We start from the raw sequence: 22,280 nt of genomic DNA, 5'->3' as shown, positions 1-22,280 counted from the left end.
GCTTGGATAAGGGTAAAATCTCTCAGGTAACGGCTGTGCTGCTGGAGATGCTGTCAAACACTGACAAAAACTTGAATCATTCAGCTAGTTTTGGTAGTTGAACTACCAGTTAAACACTGACGTGTAGACTGGTGAAACTAAGCTGGTTTGTTGCCAACACTGTTAATCTTAGCACATTTATAGTATTCAAATATCTTCCACTTACTGTGGAGGTGGGGGCTTTCTGTTAGAGGAAGCTGATGTCTTACATCAGTCAACTAAATTGCTGTGGAGACTCTAAACTTCGTTTTGCCTCTTTCACCTTTTCATTCATATGCTCACTTCATCTTCTGCCTTCTGTGCCCTCCCCATCATCCACTGAACACCTGCCCTTCCTCCTTTCACAGCAGGAGTCAGCAGCAGCAGGGATTGATCCCTCCAGTTCTGTTTACATTGGCCTATCACACCTGTGCTGTACCAGACAAAAAGCAGCTCTGGTAACACTGCAATGTCCGACGTAACGCTGCTCTCTGACAAACAAGATGCTGGGGCTTGGTTTCCAACACCCCTGCATAAAAGCCTTCTTCCTTTCCTAGGGTTGCCATAACAACAAGCAGAGCATTGTCATTTTGCTAAGCAATGACAATGACAAATATGTAAGAAATGCAAAGGTCTGGGGAACTGGGGGCAAGATTAGAGCTTCTCTTCCTGCCTTCATGAAACATTTTACCATGGATTCATCTTGCACATCCTAAGCTGTTCCTATGGGAACATGAGAAATAGCTAGTGCTAGTGCTCTGTGCTGCCTCATTTTCAGAGAGCCAGTGTTGTTCTTGTGGATGCTCTGTCAAGACACTGCAGTGTTAGTTATCCAGGGTAGAGGGTATGGTCTTGAGTTCAAAAACGCCAGCAAAAATCGGGAATTAGTCCTAATTTTACAGTGTGATAAAGTGGTAACTGCCATAAGTTTTTCTCTTCAGTAGGCTAGAAGTGATTGCAGCACAGATGACGTTTTATTGAATAAATAAAATCATGGCCAGGTGACTTAGGAAGTCAGGAAACTATTATATGCATAATTCCTCTGTTAACCATGAGGATGGAAAGCATTTTCTTCTTAATTAAATGACCAATAACATCTAGGGCACGAACAAGAAAGAGTAAGAACGACACTCTTATCACTTCATCATGAAAGCTGTATTTCTCAGGTGATTTTCATCTGTGATCACTCAACCTCTGATTTAAGGGATGAATTAGTGTTAAATAATTTTTCGAGGTTGGGGGTAAGTCTGTCTTTTAGTGTACATAGCTAAAACGTGATTTTCCTTTTTAGCCATTTTCAAAATGTAAATATTGTCTTTCCTTGCCTACTACTTAGAAAAGGTACCTTTTTCTTCTATTTGTTACATCTATTAATCAAAATAAAATGACTGAAACTATGAAAGTTTTACCCTAAATGACTTTTCTTTTAAAACCATCCACATGTACTCCATGACACCAGTCTCCAGACACAATGATCATGCCGCTGTTCCTACGTAAACACCATCAGCCATACATTTCCTTGACATAAGTGCAAAACACCTCTCCAGTCATCTTGTACTCCTGCCTCATTTCAGTTTCGGTGACATTTGGTTTTGGTTCCTGGAATCTGTCAGCCCCAAAAAAATTGGTCTTGTATCCATGTTGAAATACTCACCTCTCCTATGGGATCTTTTGTTGCCTTATTTTCACTGCTTTCATAAGGTCCCCTGAGAACTGTATGTCTTTACACACCAATCTTAGCAATTTAAAACTTTAAGGGAACTTTCTACATCTGCCTTGGGACTTTTATGACAATACAGAGCAGAAACAATTACAAATTGGAACTTCATCTGATAATATAATTCACGAACTGTGAAGAAATTGCATTTATTAAAGATCATTAATATTGATTTACCATGACAACTACATAGCATCTACACTGCTCTTCTGTGAAAGTTAAGATGATAAATGATGTATGGTGGGTTAACCCTGGTTGGATGTCAGGTGCCCCCCAGAGCTACTCTATCACTCCATTCCTCCAATGAACAGGGAGAGAAAATGTAACAAAATGCTCTGGGGCCAAGCTAAAAGCACGGAGAGATCATTCACCAACTGCCATCATGGCAAAATAGACTTGACTTGAGGAAACATTACTTGACTTTATTAGCAATCAAATCAGAGAAGGGTAATGAGAAATAAATCTAAATCTTAAAAACAGTACTCTCACCCCTCCCTTCTTTCCAGTCTCAACTTCACTTGCAATTTTCTCACCTCCTGCCTGAAGCAGCACAGGAGGATGAAAATGGGGGCTGTGGTCAGTTCATCACATGTTGTCTCTGCTGCTCCTTCCTCATCAGCGGCGAACTTCCCACACTTCCCCTACTTCAGCATGGGATCCCTCCCACCCTGTTGGACATGGGGGAAGTTCCTGGCAGCTTCTCAGAAAAACCACCCCTGTAGACCCCACAATAGCAAAACCTGGCCACACAAACCCAATAGATGAGGTAAAAAAAAAAAAATTAAAATCATAGCTAATTCCTTAAACAAGCATTTTGTATGACGCACCCTTTGTTTTAAAACAGAACTCTCCCTGGAGAGTCCCTGCAGTGGGACTGGTGAACTAAACCAGACATATTGAATATTAAGATGGCAAAACCTATTGCTATAAAATGTAATGACAGCCCAACACCCACTTGTGTCTTAAACTACCTAAAACAGCACTAAAAAAATTGACCCCCAAGTGCCTAATAGTATCAAACAAGGTTTATGAAAGGAATGTAGTTCTAGTAATTGATCTGTCCACATGAAATAATTATTTTCAGTTATTAAGAAACTCCTGAAGCTGCAGTTGTGTTACAAAACAGTCATATGACAAGACAAGACAGAGACGACAGAGAAAATAAGTACGCATTGGTGAGATGGACAGACCACCCCAGTATGTTTGATCATGAGTGTTCCCATATACCACAAACACTGCTCCTTCTTCAGATGTAGGTTTCCACTACAGAGCTAAAGGCACTCAGATAAATTAGTCACATTAGATGGTGAGAGATAAGCTGTCCCAAGTTCCCCAGAGAGAATTGTGACACAATCTGGAAGTGACATCTAGTATATATGATTGTCTTTTATCATTATTTTAGTAATCACAAAATATATCCAGCCAACAAGTTCTGAGATTTATACAGCCTTGAAACCTACTGAGTCTCAAAATCCATGTAATTTCACAGGGATCTTGACATAACAGAAAACCAAAAGTTTCTTACACACATAAACCCCAACAAGACAGGCAGATGTAACTCACACAGGATACACCTGCAAAGAAGAACCATGGTGACAGTTGAAAAAAAATTTCTTCTTACCTGCTGCTGCTTCAGAACCGACGCTATCTTTAACTCCACCAGCTGGACTCAGGGGTAAAATATCATCATCATCAAAACTGATCAGATCTCCTTCCACATCTAGTTTATTTTGCAAAGCAGGTGCTGAGGAATTGGCTGCAGGGGACAATTCCCCCAGAGACTTAAAAACTTTTTCTTGGGCAGATGCAGAAGGCCGTGGAGGAGCAGCAACTGGTTTTAGTGAGGCCAAAGAACGAGCAGGATTTTCTGAGTAACATGACTTTTTAGGAACAAGAGGCCTTGGAGCAGGAACAGGAAATCTCTTTTGTCCATCACTGTTTTCTGCAACTGATCCACTCCTTGAATCGAGAAAATCACTACTGCTACTTTTAACAAGGCCAGGTTTGGGCTTCTTTGGCAGTTCAGGTTTGGTTACAACACTGCTCCCAACTATTTCAGGCTGAGGCTGCAATTCCTTGGAAGGTGTTGATTTGCTTTCGGTCCATGCATCCCACTCTTCTGAAATTCTGCCCACCCCTGGCTTTGGAGCAATCACTGGCTTCTTTGTAGTAACAGATCTTGGGACAAACGAACGAGGGGCAATTTCTGGCTTTTTTGATAATCCTGAGGTATCATTAGTGCCTTGGGATTCAAAAACTTTGATCCTTGAAACAATACTATTTTGGCTCCTTTCTGTACTCATGCTGTCCATCACCAGGTGATTGTCTAGTAAGCTGTCTTCATCTAGAAGAGGTGACTGCTGAATTGGAGGCTGCTGCTGTCTTGCAGTAGACTGGTTCAATTCTTCTTCACTGTCTATCTTACTTTCAGTACTTTTGACCACAGGTCTGAGATTGCTTCTTGATCTTGGCTTTGGCACAGGACATATCACAGCACTGGGATTTTCTTGGCACCTCTGACCTTCAGGATTTTCGAAGACTATTAAGGGATTCTCATTTTCTGCAGAAGACTTACTCAGAAGAGATACAGGAGGTCTAGGAGGTTTAAGAGGACTCTGCCCTGCTAACAGAAAATAAAAGGTTTTACTTATCTATTCCAGAACATTTAATTTGTGTTGTTTTTTGACAGCCATCAGAATAGTAAATATGATGGCTTTCATTAAGAACTCTACTGGTGCTTGTAAAAATAAAGTCTGTTCCTAAAAAGATGAATAGAAAAATATACAAACTTTAGGAATAAGCTGAAGATTGCTGAAATGCATGGTATCTACAAGTTGAATTCAAAACCTCCTGTTAACTTGTAGCATTGAGGGGCATGCAGACAAAATCCAGACTAAAGAGGAGTACAGCAGCTTCCCAAGCTTGTTTTGCACTTTTCAGTCTGAATGTATGAAGTACTTCTATTTTGATAAGATGTCTCAGCTCCTCTGGCCCCAAAGTTCTGACTGTCATTTTAGATTAATTGAATATAACTTTCAAGATTTAATGATACTCTGAATGCAATAGTAGCTTTTCAGAAGAAAGGGTTTTTATAGAAATTTAACTGTTATTCATATTAAATGGTGCACAGACCAACAATAAAGTGCATCATCAGGAGACAGAGTAAGGTTTTCATCACAGAGAAATTCAAAATACCTCACCTCGACAGCCTGCAGATTCCCAGTGTGTAGGCACACTAGTTTTCACATTATTTCCTGGCAAATGACTGATTAGTTCCTCTGGAAAGTCAGTTTGTGTTGCAGAAGTAGTGGTATGTCTAGGAGCAGCAGCATTATTGTTATTTGTTGTATTGACTTGCACTTGATTGATTTCTTTTATCACCTGCTCGTACGATGGCGGAAGCTACAAAATAGATAAATATTAAGGTACATCCAGAAATGATACTTTAAAAATAAAAATTGGCATGTGAATGAAAGAATACTTAATTAACATATACAGAGGAAAAGAACACTGTCATAGTCTTCAATTCAATGTGATGAAAGTCTGAGCAAGCAAAAACTGCTCCTCTCTAACCTAATGAGCTTTTTACCTTTGTAAATCAAACAATGCCTCATGTAAATTCACAATCACCTCAGCTGGAAGATGCTCATTTCTCCTCCACTGAGCATGAGATGAAGCAGAAGGGAATCCTAATCCTTGAGGAGTGACAGGACTTGCACCTGGAAACCAGGAGGATGGCCGGAGGGGTTCAGCAGCAACTATTGTAATTTCAGGACGCCTGGAAATGAAGGCAAGGGGGAATAATTACCTAAAATACCTACAAATAGTTCTTTTAAGTACAACAGTCCAAGGATTTCACAGAATGGGAAATAAAAACAGCTCAGGTCTTTCTGATTTAACTAAAGGTATCTTTCTCTCATTTCAAAGCAACTTACCTGACCTTTCTAACAAACACTTATGCTTCCATTCAAAGCCCCTAATTAAATGCCTTAGCCAAAAAGTAGGTTTATTTGCTTCAGTGAAATAATTTAAATGCTTAAAGTACTTAAACACAAGTGTAACTCAATTAGATGGCAGACGTCTTAGTTCTTCACAGGATAATGAGAACTAATCATGTGTTTGCCCTCAGCCTGCTACAATCTGAAAACAGTAGGGTAGTTAAAACTGTTTCTTGGCTGGATACCTAAAAACTTTTGTATCCTCAGATCCAAAGGGAAACCTTCCAGGGTGCTAAAGTGGGGCAGAACAAGCCTCAAAAGGCCTTTGGGGCCTATTTGCTTCCCTCACCCAGTATTACAGAGACTTCCATGACAGTGAAGGACCCACAGGTAGCACCCCTGGTTTGTTACTGCTCTTTCAGAGCATCAGCTGCAGGGGTGGCGTGTGCTGCCAGGCCACGGTCCCTGCAGCACCACTGATCCATCCAGAATCTCACAAAACTTCCACTGTCAAAAGGGACTTTTGTGAGTAGATAAAGCATCTGCTTACAGAAGCTTTTGTCTGCAGACAGAAATAAAGCTGCAGAAGCATAACTTATAAAACTATTTAAAAAACAATTTAAAAAAATGAAGGGTACAGTTCCTTCACATCTAAAATAATGGCAGACTCAGTTCACCAGCCATCCAGGTTGGTGACCTCCTTTCTCAATACCCTTTGAGAAACTGAAAGGAGGCTTGAAAGTGCGCTTATTTTCATTGTGAAGTGATCCAGTACATAGATGTCAGAAAAATAAAACAGTTCTGCAGAGGTTTGATGGCTGGTTGCATTCCCTTTTTGAGGACACATACAAAAGTTGATGAGAGAATTCCTCAAACTCTTAAACTATCATGCTTAAAAATCAAAGTGTTTCTACTTTTTTTCAAGTCTACTCTAAACACACTAAGGATAGAGAGAAGGAATAAAATAAACCAGAGGAGAAAGCCATAAAAAGTAATACTGGGACACAATCTAACAAGTTTTACAGTAGCACCGAATTGCAATATAAATAACAGCACCATACCTTCTATCCCTCTGTTGATCACTATGGCTAGAGGTCCGAGAAGCTATTTAAAGAAAAGAAACAAAAGTATTGAAGAGGTTAAAATATACTGCCACAGCAGTATGAGGGTAATAGCAGAGCCCTTACCAGTCCACTATCAATGAAATGCAGAACATAGAGCATCTGATCATAAATCCCAGATTTTAAGACTGGCCAAGTTTAAAAAAAATGTTTGTATTAAATATGAGAAGATTTTAAAATATTCAGAGTGGAGTTTCATAATAATTTTAAGTCTATGTCCAAGTTACCACCAGGTCCTGTCCCCTGTCTTCTTCCTTCCCACATCTTCCTATATTCTGCATTGTGGGGACTCTAGAGTTGAAACTTATTTTCCTTTCATTAAAACAATACATGAATTAAACAAAAAGAAGTGTTAAACATATCAGGCTTTTCCTTTTGATGGATAATTTCTGAGATGTGCTCTTTAATCTTATTTAATGTCTCTTTCTGTTTGTTTTATAGAAGGGAAAGGTACTAAGGCACAGAACCTAAAAAGATATTTCACCCTCCTCCATGTAAAAATAAAATATTAAATGTTCCCAGCTAGATTATTTGCTAAAGTTTAAATCACTTGTGGATTAAGAGTCAGAAACTTTTTTTTCAAACCATGTGTTTTAAGTTGCATAAAATAAGCAAATCCTGACCTCTTTATTTTTCTGGTTTTGCCATATTAACATTCAAGTAATTTTTTTTCAATGGCCACATTGCATTTTCATTTGGATTTCTTTAGAGTGAAAAACAAATTAACCAAGGGAAAAATTTTTTGCATAGCTAGTGCAATTTAAGGAAGTGGTAGCATCTTATTGTGCAACATCACAGCATCATTAGCCGAAATCAGCAAAGCATACTTGATTGAAGAGCTGCAGAGTGTTGTGTCAGACATACCTCTTCGACAGGGCATTTTGGATGTGCACTATTCATGAGTGCTAGAGGAAAAAAAGAAGGGGTTACAGGAGACAAAGAGGAGGTGAAGGAGAACAAACCAAGTCTTCAGAGTGCCAGAAGCCATGATCAAATGGGTTAGTCATGCAACGACAGCGCATGTGCCAGTGTTGTAAGGAGATAACTGTAATGTCTATTCACCACATAGTGTCCAAAAAAATGAAAATAAAAGCACATTTTATTTCTACTTGCATACCAATTTTAACAATGGCTATTTAGAAGTTTACCTTGAAATAAATTAACCATGAAGGATATAACTGAACACGGAAATGTCCACTGTATGGCTCAACAAGGAAACACAGTGGGAATGAGGAGAGGGAAATCAAGTATCTTTGAATACTTTTTCTAGTTTAAAATTTTGGTTTATTTGGGTCTGCCTTTTCTCCCTTCCAAAAATAATAATTTACACTGAGGACTTGATACAGGTGCAAAGAAGTTAGGATCCCATCATTTATACTCTCACCTACCACAGAGGAATGGGCAAGAATGGTAGATCCTAGCAAGAGGCATACCTCAAATGATTTCCCATCTAAATCAGTTCTGTAAAAATTGTTTGACTAAGTAAATAAACACCTCACCTTCACTTTCTTCTTCAGAGATGTCAACACAGCACTGATCTAACACACACATTAGTGGAAAAAAAACCCTAACTGACTCAAACTAATCAAATCCAACACTACTTTTGCAAAGATGATGGAAGAAAGTGCTCTTTTGGTAAATGCAGTCAATACAATTGCTTGGGGTTATAGCCCAATTCCAATGGTAAAGGCAGGAGAAATAAAAGCTAATTAATGAGGAATGTAAAACAGAATTGATAAACCTGTCACCTTACTTCATTATTTCTAAATTTCTGGATAAATTCTACAAACTCTTTCTTCCTGTGAGACTCCAAATGTGCTTCTATTTATCACAGTTATTAAACAGGAAAAACCTAAAAACAGCCGGAAAGACTTTTTTCCTTTCTTAATATAGGCAAAAAAAAAAAAAAAACAAACCCACTGTGGTATTATGTAATCCATCAAGCTCCAAAATTCAAGTAAACAAATAAACTCTCTTGAAAACAGCACATTTAAAATATTTATATAAAAGTAACTTTACTAGTCAATATATATATAAACACATCTTTTTAAAAGGACTAATGCCCAAGCCATCATGTATATTTTCAGAATGTACTCATTTTTCTGGTAAAAAGTATCTCTCAAGCATTAATGGAATCAAGTTACTTCCATGTGTATAAACATTTCATATAAACATTTATTTTTTAATGACACTCACAAAGGTCTTCCCTTCTGTCAACATCTCCTCTACTTTTGCTGTCTCAATATTTTACAACCACACTTTTAGAATATATTTTGTTTTGGAAGCTCTTAAGAGGATTTAAATCCACAGTAGAAACAGAGATGAAAGCTACTGCATCTTTGCTCTCAGGTATTCCACAAATGCTAGGGAAAAGAAAATACAAACTTTCTAAATGATCCTTGTCCCCAGACTTACACAGCTTTTATTCCTTCACTATTTCAAAGAAATGAATTTAAATTAAAAAGTGCATGAAAGAAGACATGAATTGTTAAAATATAGTACACATCTGACTTAAAAAAAACACAAGAAAAAAACCTGCAGCCATTTTTCTGACCTTGTGGTCTTTCAATCCTTTAAATCCATTCTTCTTTCCTTTTGTGGATTGTCTTGAAAAAGCATACTATCAATTTTTACCTCAGATTTCATATTATGACAGTTTTAAGATTTAAAAACCTCTCTTCCATCAGGGGAGTCAACGGAAATGTATTTCAGCGCTGGTTTATACAACGACAATTGAAAACAGCTGGTTTCTCAACTTCAACAATAAGAAATGCTTAGGATGAGAATCACTAACATTTCCAAAAGCTTATGCTTAGGGGTATTTATGTAAAACAAGCAAAGTAGCTTCAGAAGGGGAAGGAGAGGGAAACCTCAGTGCATAAAAACCTCACTTATTCATCTTATAACTTTATTGGTCTGGGGGGGGGGGGGCGGGAATCAAATCAACTCATACCATTGTTGCTATTTATTTCTGTTAGTGTCAATGAGGCACTTTATTAGCTAATGTCAATCAGGCATCTAAATGTGATTAACCTTGTATAGCATAAAGGATTAATGGTAATACTGTAAACAGAGAGCAGATCAGAGACTTACAGATTCCTCTTTCATACATATTTCTTAGAAGAACTATTTAGTGGGCTTTTTCCAATTATTTTTACATGTATGGAGGCACAGGACATTATATTTGTGCTGCATACTTACGTTTCAGATTTTTTTCCTCTACTGTTTCTTCTCAGGGTCCTACTTTTCAAGTGTACTTAATATGTCATTTGTATTTGAAATATATACAGATTATGGTGCAGGGGGTATTTTAAACTATGGGATCAAAATGGCTGTATGAATACAGCCGCCACTATACCACAAACAATAGACTTCGATGCTACAGACAAGCTGTAAGAAGTCTGACATGCAGATTTCAGCCTTTGGAAGAGAGCTACACTAGAAATCACAGTCTTTCAGGCAACCTTTTAAGGCAATACAAAGACAATTGAAGTTATTAAGGATCTGCTCAGAGATAAGGTTCTGCTGTGAGCACTGAATGCTTCCACAATGTACACACTGCATAACAATATTTGCGTACTTCCATTAGCAAACCTGTATGAAATACTGAACAGTTCTGTCATTGCAGAGTGTTTTAAAAGCAAGTTTAATTTTGCATTAAAGATTGGAGAGGTAGCCTCAAATAGGCCAAGCCTTTCTACAACAAGGACATGCACTAATATTTAAAAACACACCTTCTTTCAATGCTTTCTAAAACCAGGCTAGACATTTCTTCCAAACCTATGAAATATGGAGACTATTAGACTAAGAAGTTATTTCACTATATAGATGCCTAGGAATAAAGTTTATTCATTATAGTATCTCAAGGAAAGCCTCAAGGGTGGGCAAACACTCCCACCCTTACCTACAAAGTAATGCAGTTTGAAGAACTGACAGGATGTTCCCATGAAAGAAGGCCACACTTGCAATCTCTGAAATATCAAAGGTCTTACATGACTGCAGAGATCCTTCATCAGGGAACACTAAAACGAGCAGGTAATCCTCAAGCCAACACCATAAAAAACAGCCTTGATTTCACCCAACATATGATTAGACTATTACTGTATGGAAAGGTTGTGAAGACATGCAGGTTCAAAGTGATTGGAATTTTTCATGCATCTCTGCAATAAGAGAGTTTTCTCCCAAACTGTTTCTTGGCACAAGGGGGAGGTCTTGCTCCTTTTCTGGTTCTGTTTCCAGCCATCTCAGGGAAACATTAGATTGTCTCACATTACAGCTGGGTTGATTTAATGCTTGAATATAGCTGAAGAGATGGTAACGCCCAATTCCCCTTCCAAACCTGGATTTTTGATTCCCCATGAATGAACGTTAGCACCCATGTGACCCCATAGCGAGTTCACAGTGATAAAAGAATAACCACTCTCTGTACAGATTTTGTCTCACTTTACCTCCCTGAACCTGCTCACCTTGGGCTCAGACCACCAGCAGCACAAGGGAAGGAACATGCCACCCCCAACAGCAGTCTCTATCCTGCCTCCGTTTCCTGGCTCCAGTGCTTCTTTGTGCAACTTCAGGGAGAGAACTGATAAAAAAATAACCTATGGGGGTAACAGGGATTCCTCTTCCTGGCTCCAGTGCTTCTTTGTGCAACTTCAGGGAGAGAACTGATAAAAAAATAACCTATGGGGGTAACAGGGATTCCTCTTCCCACTCCCAGGGTAGTCCTCTATACCCATTTCACAGATGATCTAACTGTTAGGCACCATAGAGGCTGGCATTGCTGCTGAATAAAATCTTCATAACTACACCCTTAGAGCAAGCCTGTAGTTTTACTCAAATTTGACAATCATGATTTATGAAGGCACTTCACTCCTTCCTACACCTTTCCTTGGGCTGTATGTTCTTGCCTCTGCACCATTCCCTGCATTATGGTAGCCCAAATGTTTGTGCAGATGGGGAAGAGAATGAGGTCATGGAATTGATCTGGTTGGGAAAAAGTGGGAGCCAAAAGTACCTAGGAAGCCCACAAGCAAAACAAACAAAATGAAAAACAAACAAAACCTACAGCCAAAAACGGCTGCAAAACTGCCAAATGGAAATCCACAGCCTCAGAGTGCATACAAGCTGTTACACATCTTTCATTCAGCCATGTATTTACTTAGGACAGAATGAGAATAGAACAAGCCCACAGGTTCTTCCAACATTTTAGGATAAGAGACTTGCTTCTGTAGCCCTGCATCCTAACGACACCCGTGTCTGGAAGAGCAGAGAAGCAAGTGAAAACACTGTTCCCCTTTGTTTCACTGCTGCAGCATTTGGCTTGCCTCTTTCTACTTTCTTTGGCATTCTTGTGCAGGTTGCTGTGCTGGCATTGGTGGAAACAGTTTCAGTGATTTCAGTGGGAGTTCTATAAGAGTGGTGTGTCCAGGCCTGAGACCATCATTAAAGATCCTGGGGTAACTTTTTAAGAGCTGAGATCAAAAGATTACTCCTGAGTAGATCTTGTGTTCACATGCTTGCTTCCTTCAAGTTACGTTTGGCTCACTTTTCTGAAGCCTATGGAGCAGTCACAGGACTGAAAATGACACCTTCTGTCTTTCATTAGTGTCTGTCTTTCTACCTGGAGTTGTGCTCAGGGCACCAAAGGTCAGGGCACCTCTTTCTCTCTGGCCACAAGAAACAGAGAGACTTACCAAAACAAAGGGATACACAATGTTGTCCACAGTTGGATAAGTTGAAAGCCTGGACATACTTACCATGTTTCTTGAAAATTTGAGAAAAAGAGCCCAAAGAATCAGGAATTAAAAAAAAAACAGATTTCTAACTCTGTTAGAAAAATACACTTGTCCAGAAACTACCATACTTTTCCAGATTAATAGCAAAAGGAGTTAGGAATTATTCAGTGTCCATTGTAATATAAGTCCATCCTAATAGCACTGTGTACTGGTGTACAAAGAACTACAGTTTCATATAAAATGCCTTGCTATGTACATGGATATTATTTTGCTAGCTTATTATCTCAATAATTCATATGGTATATTTCATCATAGTTATTAATATGTTAATAAGTAAATAACATGAGCCACAGGTGGATTTTTATGTGATTATGCCTCAAAATAAAGACTCACTTGCTACTACATTTTCAAAAACATAAATATGAAATGCTTCATGATCTCTTAGATGATTTCTCAGTTTGGCAAGGTACTGGGGCTTAGGCGGTCTGAATCAATTTCTGACTCCACCACAAAAGGCCCTCTGTGATCTGGTGCTCTGTTTTCCAGTTTCCATCTGTGGCAGCAACAGCCCAAATTAAGTGCTGCATTTAAATGACAGCATCATGCAGACTCGCTCTAGTAAAGCTTTCATGATGCCCTTTCACTACCTCCAATCTAATCCACACTAATGAATCCCTGACTAATAGGTCCAGGAGAAACAAATCAGTACTACATACACTAATTTATTTTTCCCCATAGCAGAATCCTGAAGGTTGTTTCATTAATATAAAATTAAAGCCATGGACAGAAAGGAAATAAAACTGAAAAGGGGAAGAAAGTAACAGCATAAAATGCTTTGAAAGATGCATCTAAAGAAACTCTCTGCCTAGAAACAACATGAGCAGGGAAAGGGGAAAAGGAATTAAATCAGGGAAGAAGAGTTTGGACTTTCATTCAAGATTTATAATTTCCAAAGAAACAAGATTTTTATTTTCCAAAACAAGCCTAGTACATGAGTTTAATTCTGTCCCAGTACAGTGAATAAGCAGTTGCTGCAAATTTCTACTAAAATAAAACAATCTTCTATTTTGCCAAATGAACTAAAAACTGGGCACATCTAACCCAAGCTCTTCAGAGACGGATCACATCTGTGCACAGATGCATTAGTGCATAAATAAGAAAATGTTAGCAACTGGAAAGAAGGAACAAAAAGATGGGTCTAAAAAGAAAGAGAGAAAGAAATTAGACACTCAGTTTACTGCTTACTTACTTACAGCTACTTTGTTTTTGCATACCAAGTTAAACAGTTACTAAAAATAAAGATGTAGCAATCTTAGAATATTATAGTTCTCAAAAAGGAAAAGTAAACTTACATCTCTTGATTGCTGCTCTTATGGATGACAAGGGTCCTTGGCTTATTGAAGAAAAAAAAATTAAAACATGGTTAATGTCTCAAAGATAAAATAATTAAGTAATATTAAGTAACAAAAAATCCCCATATATTGTAAAGGGTTTGCCAAGCCTGTTTTTTTCCTCCAACATTGCTATCTTACAGAAATTTGTCCAAAACTCCTGGACTATACAAACATATGCAACCCCTTTTAATGAAAACCAGGTCGCAAATTGGCTTCAAGACTCACCAAAGATGGAAAGCCAGTTATTAAATCCATTATTTCTCTCAATTTTTATTTCTGTCTTGAAGTTCACATTCTGCCTCATGTGGGTGTGCATAGTAACAGATTATAAGCATTTTATGACTTAACATGTTCATAAATAAATAAAACACAGTGAAATAAAAACTTATAACCCTTTTGCTAAATATTTTTAACTATTACTTAACAACTTGTCTTCCCTTCCAGCTGAGATAACATTTTTCAGTTATAACTTGGTGGGTGGGGTTAGGAAGACAACATGACCAAATATTTGTTGATACACAAGGACAGAAAAATGTTTCCTTTTGCCAACTCATCTGTTTTCTTAGTAAGACTAAGGTTTTTGATGCCTCTCCTCTGAATGTCGTATTTAACAGATACAGCAGTCCCTACTATTTATGCAGGTAAAAATCAAATCTAATTTTTGACTATCACTTTCAGAAATGCTGCAATTTGAAGAACATGGTAGTAATATTCTTCCACTTTGTTCTAAGCTACAGAGGAATTAAAGCAACACAAACAAACAAACGAGTTCAGAGAAGAAGGGTTTTTTCTCTTTTAAATGCAAGAGATAAAGAATATTTATTGGTGACAAGCTTCTGTCAGTGTTGAATGGACTTTTAAAAAGCTGAAAATAAATAGACTGCATCTGGTTCAAATGAATACAGTATCTTAACAAAAAAACCAAGGTTATACTAATCAAGCCTTTTCCAGAAACCTTCCAGCACCAGGCTTCATCAGTAGGAATGTTAGTACAGGGAGTGCATTAGCATTTTATGTCTGCTCTTGCTCTGCTGGTGTGCAGCACACCAACTCTGTCAGGGCTCAGTTTAGCTCCACATGCACACGACGGCTGCAATTACTCCAGTGTGATGAAGAGTTGGGGGATTTGGAGGAGAGAGGAAAGAAACAGTCAAAAAGGATGTGGATGAAAAACGTCCTCCCTCTACAGTCATTCTGGAAACTAATTAAGACTAGAAATGCATGCTGCTCTGACGGAACTGTTTTCTGAAACAGTCTGGCTAGTCTAGGATAAACAATGCCTATCTGTCTGGTTTCAGAAACAGTTCAAATGTGGCTTGGCCCCAATCCACACTGCTCGCAAGGCTGCTTTAGAAAACATTTCTATCAGTCATATTTCACTATGCATTTTCAGCAGAAAGGAGTTCTAACTTTCTTTCAAAGTGTCCCATCATAATACAGCCTTATCTTCAAGAAACGCTTTTAGTTGTGTTTTCCTCACAGATGTACCCTAGACTCTTAGCTCCTTGTATCTCAAGTCTCTTTCTCTTGGATGTTTGTTTTTGAAGTTTCATTCTTTTGCTTTCATTTCTCTGAATAATTACAATCTTTAGGGCTTTAACTGTATTTATTATCAGACAGGAAGGAGACCAAAGTCTGGTAACATTAATCTGAAATCTTTTGGAGCAGCGATAACTTTCTATACTAAGAATTCAGGATTTACTTAAGACTTATAGGCAGAAATTAGGAAATCTATCAAGTATGCACATTCAAGTATCACTAAGAACAAAAAGGAACAAATTCTTTCTTTCACTGGCAAAAGCCCTTTGGCCCATTGCAATTTTCCTCAGAATCTGATAAACATTTTCATATAAAAGCAAGTATTTTTAGCTGGAAATCATAGGAGTCATCATGTAGACACAAGTTCAAGCTTTCCATGCAGCAGGAGGATCAAAAGGATACACAGAAAACATTTTTTAAACCAAAATGCATAAAACAAAGAAGTAAACCCTCTCATGAAACCAATCTAGTGAAGCTGAAGAATGGATGTATCAAGGGCAGCAAGGCAGCTCAAATATGCAACTATCTGTAATTTAGAACCCAGAGTAACATGGTTCTATTAGAAAATTTACGAGCTTGCAGGCAAAACAAGCTGTTAGAGGACAGTTTTTATTTTCCACTTTCCATTAACAGGTCTCTCATCAACAACCTTTTGGCAAAGCACTACATTTCCTACCCCCAGGAGAGTCTGATTCACATCTAGCTTACAATCATTTAAGCCCTTTAAAAACATGGACATGACAGTAGACACTTTTTTTCCCTCCCCCCCTCCCTGTGAAGCCCTGTAATGGAACTGCAAATTTCATAACTTTGTTATATACTAAACCCCAGTAATTTCAATAAGATGCTGTTCTTGGGGTAGCTGATTTTACCCATACCTTATGCAAATCCTAGTCTCTTATTCTGTGTTGCAAAGAGAGAAGTGATAAGGTTACTAATAACCTCCTCTGCTCCACAGTTAATGGCATGTTTTCTCTCAAGCCATCCAAATAATTAACATAACCAAATCAAATTTAATTCTCCTATTTGATGAGGTAGGAGCTGCAGCAATTACTGTACCGCATGGTCCTTGCCTCTTTCCCACCTCCTCCTCCTGTTCATAAGGCACAACAATGAACCAGAAGCCAGTGGAAAAAAAATCCTCACAAATGCACATGCCAAGGAAAAATTAATTCATCCAAAATGCGACTCTCCCTACAATTACATGAGAATACCTGAGGCGACAGTGTGACAATAACTAGCTGTGGGGATGGGAGACAGCAGCTCCTGTGCCACCCTGCCATGTACACAAGTGAAGTCCAAACTCATATTGCTGGAAGAAAACCATGCAGACAGCAGGACGTTTCAAAGTATTAAAGAATCTTATAAATATTAGCAACACCAGAGTCATAACTAATATGGAATAAGTAAATAGTAAATATGCAAAGTAGTCACCCACAACCCCCCCACCTTTTTATAGCATGCAGGAGTGGACAACTAGAGCAACTCCTCTGACATCTACACATTTATCCTAGACCTTGCCGTTAATTTAAATCACAAACTTTGTTTCATTTCCAGCTAAGGCAATAGCTTTGATGAGCTTCCCCTGCCAGCTCCTCAAAACCCACTTTGCACCCAGAAAAAGGCACTCAATAAGTTCAGAGATCTGTAAGTTGCTGTGCCTGCTGTGCTGAAAGCAGTTGGGTACTTCAAGTCGGCAGCAATATGAAAAGGGTCCCATGGGTCACCATTTCTGAAAGATAAAGAACCTGGAGTGGTGTGTTTCAAGTTGTTAAACACCTACTCACTCTTTCTGGCAGGCTCTACTCTGGGTTTCAAGGACAGGTTTTCTAAATATAAATACTTGAGGAAAATGCTTCAAAAGTATATTTCAGATCTGTGCTTTAGGAAAATAAAATTGCCACAAGGTAGACTGGGTAAAGAGTAAACTGTTCAGTGGATAAAGTGCACTTGCTGTGCATAAACCATGGTTTCTCCCTCATCAGGGGCTCTACTTCGACAGTTCCTTGACTGAGCACTGTTTCTCTTCAAACACAATTTCAGTGTAGCTACCAGGTTTCTCAAAAGGCTGCTCCTGCAGGGTGACTCCTGACCCAACACAGCGGCTGTGTGAGCATCACTCACCTCGGCAGTCCCCACAGACCAGAGAAGGGGAGGTGCTGTTTAAGTGGAATAAAGCTCAAATCACACAGCCATCTCCAAGGCAGCACGCAGGGAGTTGTGTCTGCCCAGGGCAGGACAGCTACCTAAGCCAAGAGGCCTGGGTGTTCTGGGCTATCTTTTCACCCACCTGATCCTTTAGCTGGTTCAGGAGCAGCAGAATCCCAGCCCAGTGGAGGGCACCTCATGGGTACATTCTCACAAGCTGGCTGATGGTGAAGCAGCTTGACTGTTGAGTGCAAACAGGCAGAGGATTGATGGATTTTATTTGCTTCTGGAGATCACAGGCAGGCTTGTGACTGTCCTCTTCCTGCCTGTGAGCCTACCCTTAGCCATCTAGGGAAGGTCTCCCCAGCTGTCTACAGTCCTCTGCTCTACAGGTTGTACTACTGCTTGGGATACAAAAGACATCCCAAGCTACTAGCCTGTCTCAGCATCTCTTCATCAAGTACTTCCACACCCTCCTATTGGCTTGCATGGGATTCTCAGCAGGAATTGAGCAGCCCTTCACATCGCCTGCTCCCTTTATCAGAACCAGGACCTTTCGTTTATTTATCTAAACTGACATAACAATGAATATTCTATAGGAAAACTGACTGCATTTTTTTCATACATCTCTCTAGACATAAATAAAAGCCTAAAGGGGAAAAAAAGCCAACAAAAATAATGAAAAAGAATGATCACTACTTCTAAAAAAATTAATATTCTGAAGCATCTATTCCAAGGTCTCAAAATTTATCCTTTATGTCAAGTTACAGAAAGCTTTTCATAAAGTATCAGTCGTTAGGTTCACATAGCCATGTAAAAGTTAAACGTATGTCTAATTGTGATGGTTATTGACCCTGCTTTATACTCACACACAGAGTAAAAATAATTAAAATGTTGCTATTTTTAATGTCTTGTGACTTCTTGGAATGTGAGCCAAGAATTTTAAAATAGCTCATGCTGAAATTACTGTAAGGCAAAACACTAGTTCAATAAAAACTATATTCCTCTCAGTTACTTTAGAAATCATGCCATCTTTGTAACAGCCAGTGTACTACAGTGCAACATTCTAAAAACTTTTTAGAAGACATTACTCCAACCACAAAATGTTTTAAATGTCACCTAAATTATTTCACTGCAGACTGAATTACATAAAAATGGTAAGAATTTTATAGCTAAATTAGGGGTGGAGCAAAAGATTAGATTAACCACCACCTGCAGGCCAAAGACAGCCTTCCTAGTTCTACCTAAAAAGCTCCTGAAGTTAAAAACAGAAGACTCACAGCTATCCCAAATTCATGATGTGATGCAGTAGACAAAACTGTATTAATCCTGTGGAAGTCACCTTACACTGAAAATGTACCCACAGTGGTCAGCCACTTCAGTGCCTCCGCTGCTGAGGAGCCTCAGTGCTCTAGCTGATAGTGTAAGTTAGCTGACATGGCACATGGAGTCCAGGCTGTGACCTTCCCCATCAATGTCAGGGAAGCAGACAGTGCACAGCCAGTATTCCCGCCTTCCCCACATTTCCAACAGCTCTCTTGTGTTGGTGCTGGCTTGGTCGCAAGTCTGCTGGATCAGCCATGTGATTTTGTTAACAACAAAGAATCCCATCCCAAATATCCTGATTAGTTTTCAGCCAGACAGGCCAACTGCTCCAGCTGGTTGCAGAGCCACATGAGCATGAGGGTGGCACCACAAAAGCGATGCAAGCGGACAGGGAGGCCAGCAGCAGTCCTTGGGGTAAGCAGCTCAGCCTCCACTGACAAAACAAACCTTAAGTCCATGACTCTGCCACTAATCTCACGGTGAATCACCAAATGCTGGCTACACCTCATGTCAGCTGTTCTTCTCATCCTTCAGTACCAGCTGATCCACTCTTTGTATTTTTTTTTTTCTGTTAGTGCTGATCATCCATATTGGCTCACTAGGAGATCAGACAAGCACCAGAAAACACATGGCTGGCAGCAGCCTATCCCCACAGTCTTTCTGTAAAAAGAACACATGTTCTCTGCTAGATCATGGGGTATTGTCCTGGCCCTGCGGGTACAGCAGGCTAAAAAAGATCTAGTCACATGCTCAATAGTATAGATAGGTCATCTAAAAATTAAGACTTATCCCTGCACAATTTCACTTCTCTCTTGGGTTCAGCCCCATAAGCAAGAAATCCTGAACCAGTAATTAAGTCCAGTGACAATTCAATCCTCATCAATATGCTGAGGATGTCTGCTTCTGCATCACTTAATGAATGCCACAACCGCGACTTCCCACTGTCTGGACAAGTGAAGATGTAGTTAAGCAGCAGCTAAAATCCAGCTGCTCTGCTAATTAAAACAGCTCACATTGATCAGCATAGGGAAATCCTTTCAGGAATCGCTCTCTAGTTGTTTCTTCAACCACTTATTACATATTCATGTACTTGTCACTGTCATACTTTGGGATCATATTTTAGCAACCAAACCTTCAATTTTAAAGCAGAACACAAGCAGGAAGTCAAAGCAAATCATGGCAGCAGATGATAACATTTCACACTTCAATTCTCACAGCAACGTACAAGTCATGAGGTTACAATGGCTTCCATATTTAATAATGTTCAGCTTAGACCCTGAAGATGAAACACCACCTTGCATTTTTTGTGAATCTGAGTCACTTGGCTTGTGTGCACCCTGAACTAACTCCTTCCTGAGCTACAGACATTCTAGACAACTTTCCTACAGCATTTTCCTTCAATCAGCAGTCTGAGCTGAACTGCCCCTAACCCCAAGATGACTCTATAAACACAGCCACTCCAGAAAGGCAAATCCTTAGAGCTTGATTCAAGTCGTTCTCACTCTTCATTGCATATTGACTGATTTCAACTCCCAATAAAATGTATGCTACAAGAAGACTTTGGCCCTCCTGTAACAGCTAAAAAGGCTCCCTGCTATGCCATCTATCAACATATCACACTCACTGTTATGATAAGCCTGCTAGTATGTTTTGATTAAAATCAGCAAATAGTATTTATGATTAATGGCAATTTACTCTTGGTAGTAAATAATTCTAGCCATAGAAAACACCTGTAATTTTAATAATAACATAATAGCAATGTAGCACTGTAAATGTAAATGAAAGTATCTCTGAATTGTTATAGTGATAGGGACAGGATATTTGGGCCCAGCCAGCATTATATTCAGACACAAAATTAACAGTTAAAAAACAGAAGGGAAGAACCAGTGCTTTCAAACACAACAATTTAGCTGTGAAGTGCAGCTTCTGCTGATGGGAATATTTTACCATTAAAGTCTACATAGTTTCTGCATTTGCACATGGGGAAAGATGACACTGCCCTACTTTTACTGTTAAAGAAAGAGTACAAAACAAAGCGTATTTCTGAAGAATGGTTTTTTGATTCAACTATTTGCAGTTGCATTTCAGTCAGTAAATCAAAGCCTTCTCTAGCCACTGATGGGACATTCTGCTTGCTTCATACATCTCTGTACATCAAATATAACCTGGTGGCTAAATGAGCTCCAGAACCTAATTGACATCACAGTTGAATAAAACCTGGTTTAATCATGAAGGATAAGCAGGACAAAGGCATAAAGAAAAGCAGTATATCTGTATCCACAGGATTCAAGATGTCTTTACAGGGCTTTAACTGTTATAAAGTATGAATATTAGATTTTCTTCAAATAGTTTATATATTTCATAGAACATATGAATACAGCGGTAAGATTATCTTTAAAGTATTATAAAGGGATAAAGTGGTATGTCAATGTTCTCATCTGACTAGAGACATTAATAATGACTGTAACAAAATAGATAACGTTACTTTTTTGGCAGTGAGTATCTTAAATCCTTACTAAATCACTTATCTGCAGATCAGCAAAGAGAAAACAATAGGGAATGCGTGGGGAAATCACCCAAATAAATGAAAAGATGGGTATATTTCAGATGGGCTTCTGAAAACAGAGAAGCTTCAGAATACAAACACAAAAAAGGATTGCTCCAGAGAAGAAGCAAGAACAAAAGGGTGTTGACTGCAAGGGCAAGAACACAGCAGGACCCAGATGATGCATATGCTGGAGGTGAGAAATCCAGTGGAGAAAGCTCAGGTGCTTGCAAGTATACAGACTTCAAAGATATCACAGCAGTAATCAGTCCAAGGCAACAAGCTAAAGGTGCTTCTTATTTTGCCTAGATATGCTTGTTTCCTTTGTAAAAATCTGTAAAATATATGCCCATTTGCTTCAATTACTGTGCATCCTTTGAGAGGAAACTAGAGTAATAAAGAAGGAGTTCCTGGGGAATCTTGAGGCAACTGAGGCATCTGACCAGTGAATTATTGAGTCTCACTTCCCAGGAACACTACTAAATAGGTTTTACACTCAGCAGTTGAAATAATATCTGGATCTTGCCTAGTCAAAGATTAACAGCACAATTCCAGCACTGTAATACAAAAGACAGATGTCTGGGATCTAAAATGTAAAGTTCAACCTAACCCACAGAACTGGGATTATGAGAAGTGTTCAGTACTGGTGTGACCTCAGTGCCAAAAAATCAGTTGAGCACCTTTGAGAATTTCAAAGTACAACAACTGCCAATGCTAAGTTCTTTGACAAGTCCTATGCCATAGGATTTCTGTGCTCCTTCAGCCTAATTCAACTTCTTTACAGGCCAGCCGAGTAAAA

The 22,280-nt window shown here is 38.9% G+C and overlaps 1 protein-coding gene across 3 annotated transcripts in view; it reads right to left on the bottom strand.

Annotated features, from left to right (window-relative positions):
* SH3D19 (SH3 domain containing 19) overlaps nt 1-22,280 on the bottom strand; it is an 84,183-nt gene that overhangs the window by 29,872 nt on the left and 32,031 nt on the right. Inside the window, exons 3-8 of one of the 3 annotated variants that reach the window (XM_014259196.2) lie at nt 13,882-13,922; nt 7,659-7,699; nt 6,735-6,777; nt 5,366-5,513; nt 4,936-5,137; nt 3,357-4,358 (exon numbers count right to left, since the gene is read on the bottom strand). In XM_014259196.2, coding sequence (XP_014114671.2) covers nt 3,357-4,358; nt 4,936-5,137; nt 5,366-5,513; nt 6,735-6,777; nt 7,659-7,674 — 1,411 coding nt within the window. In that variant the 5' untranslated portion in view covers nt 7,675-7,699; nt 13,882-13,922. The remainder of the gene's footprint in view (nt 1-3,356; nt 4,359-4,935; nt 5,138-5,365; nt 5,514-6,734; nt 6,778-7,658; nt 7,700-13,881; nt 13,923-22,280) is intronic. The other 2 variants (XM_088056506.1, XM_014259190.2) reach the window with 2 other exon arrangements.

This window comes from Pseudopodoces humilis, chromosome 6 (genome assembly GCF_049639895.1).
Source record: "Pseudopodoces humilis isolate 2021_Gansu_Grassland_sample_001 chromosome 6, ASM4963989v1, whole genome shotgun sequence".
Taxonomy (NCBI): Eukaryota; Metazoa; Chordata; class Aves; order Passeriformes; family Paridae; genus Pseudopodoces; species Pseudopodoces humilis.
The sequence above is the reverse complement of the archived record's forward strand: the minus strand, read 5'-3'. Positions and strand labels throughout refer to the sequence as shown.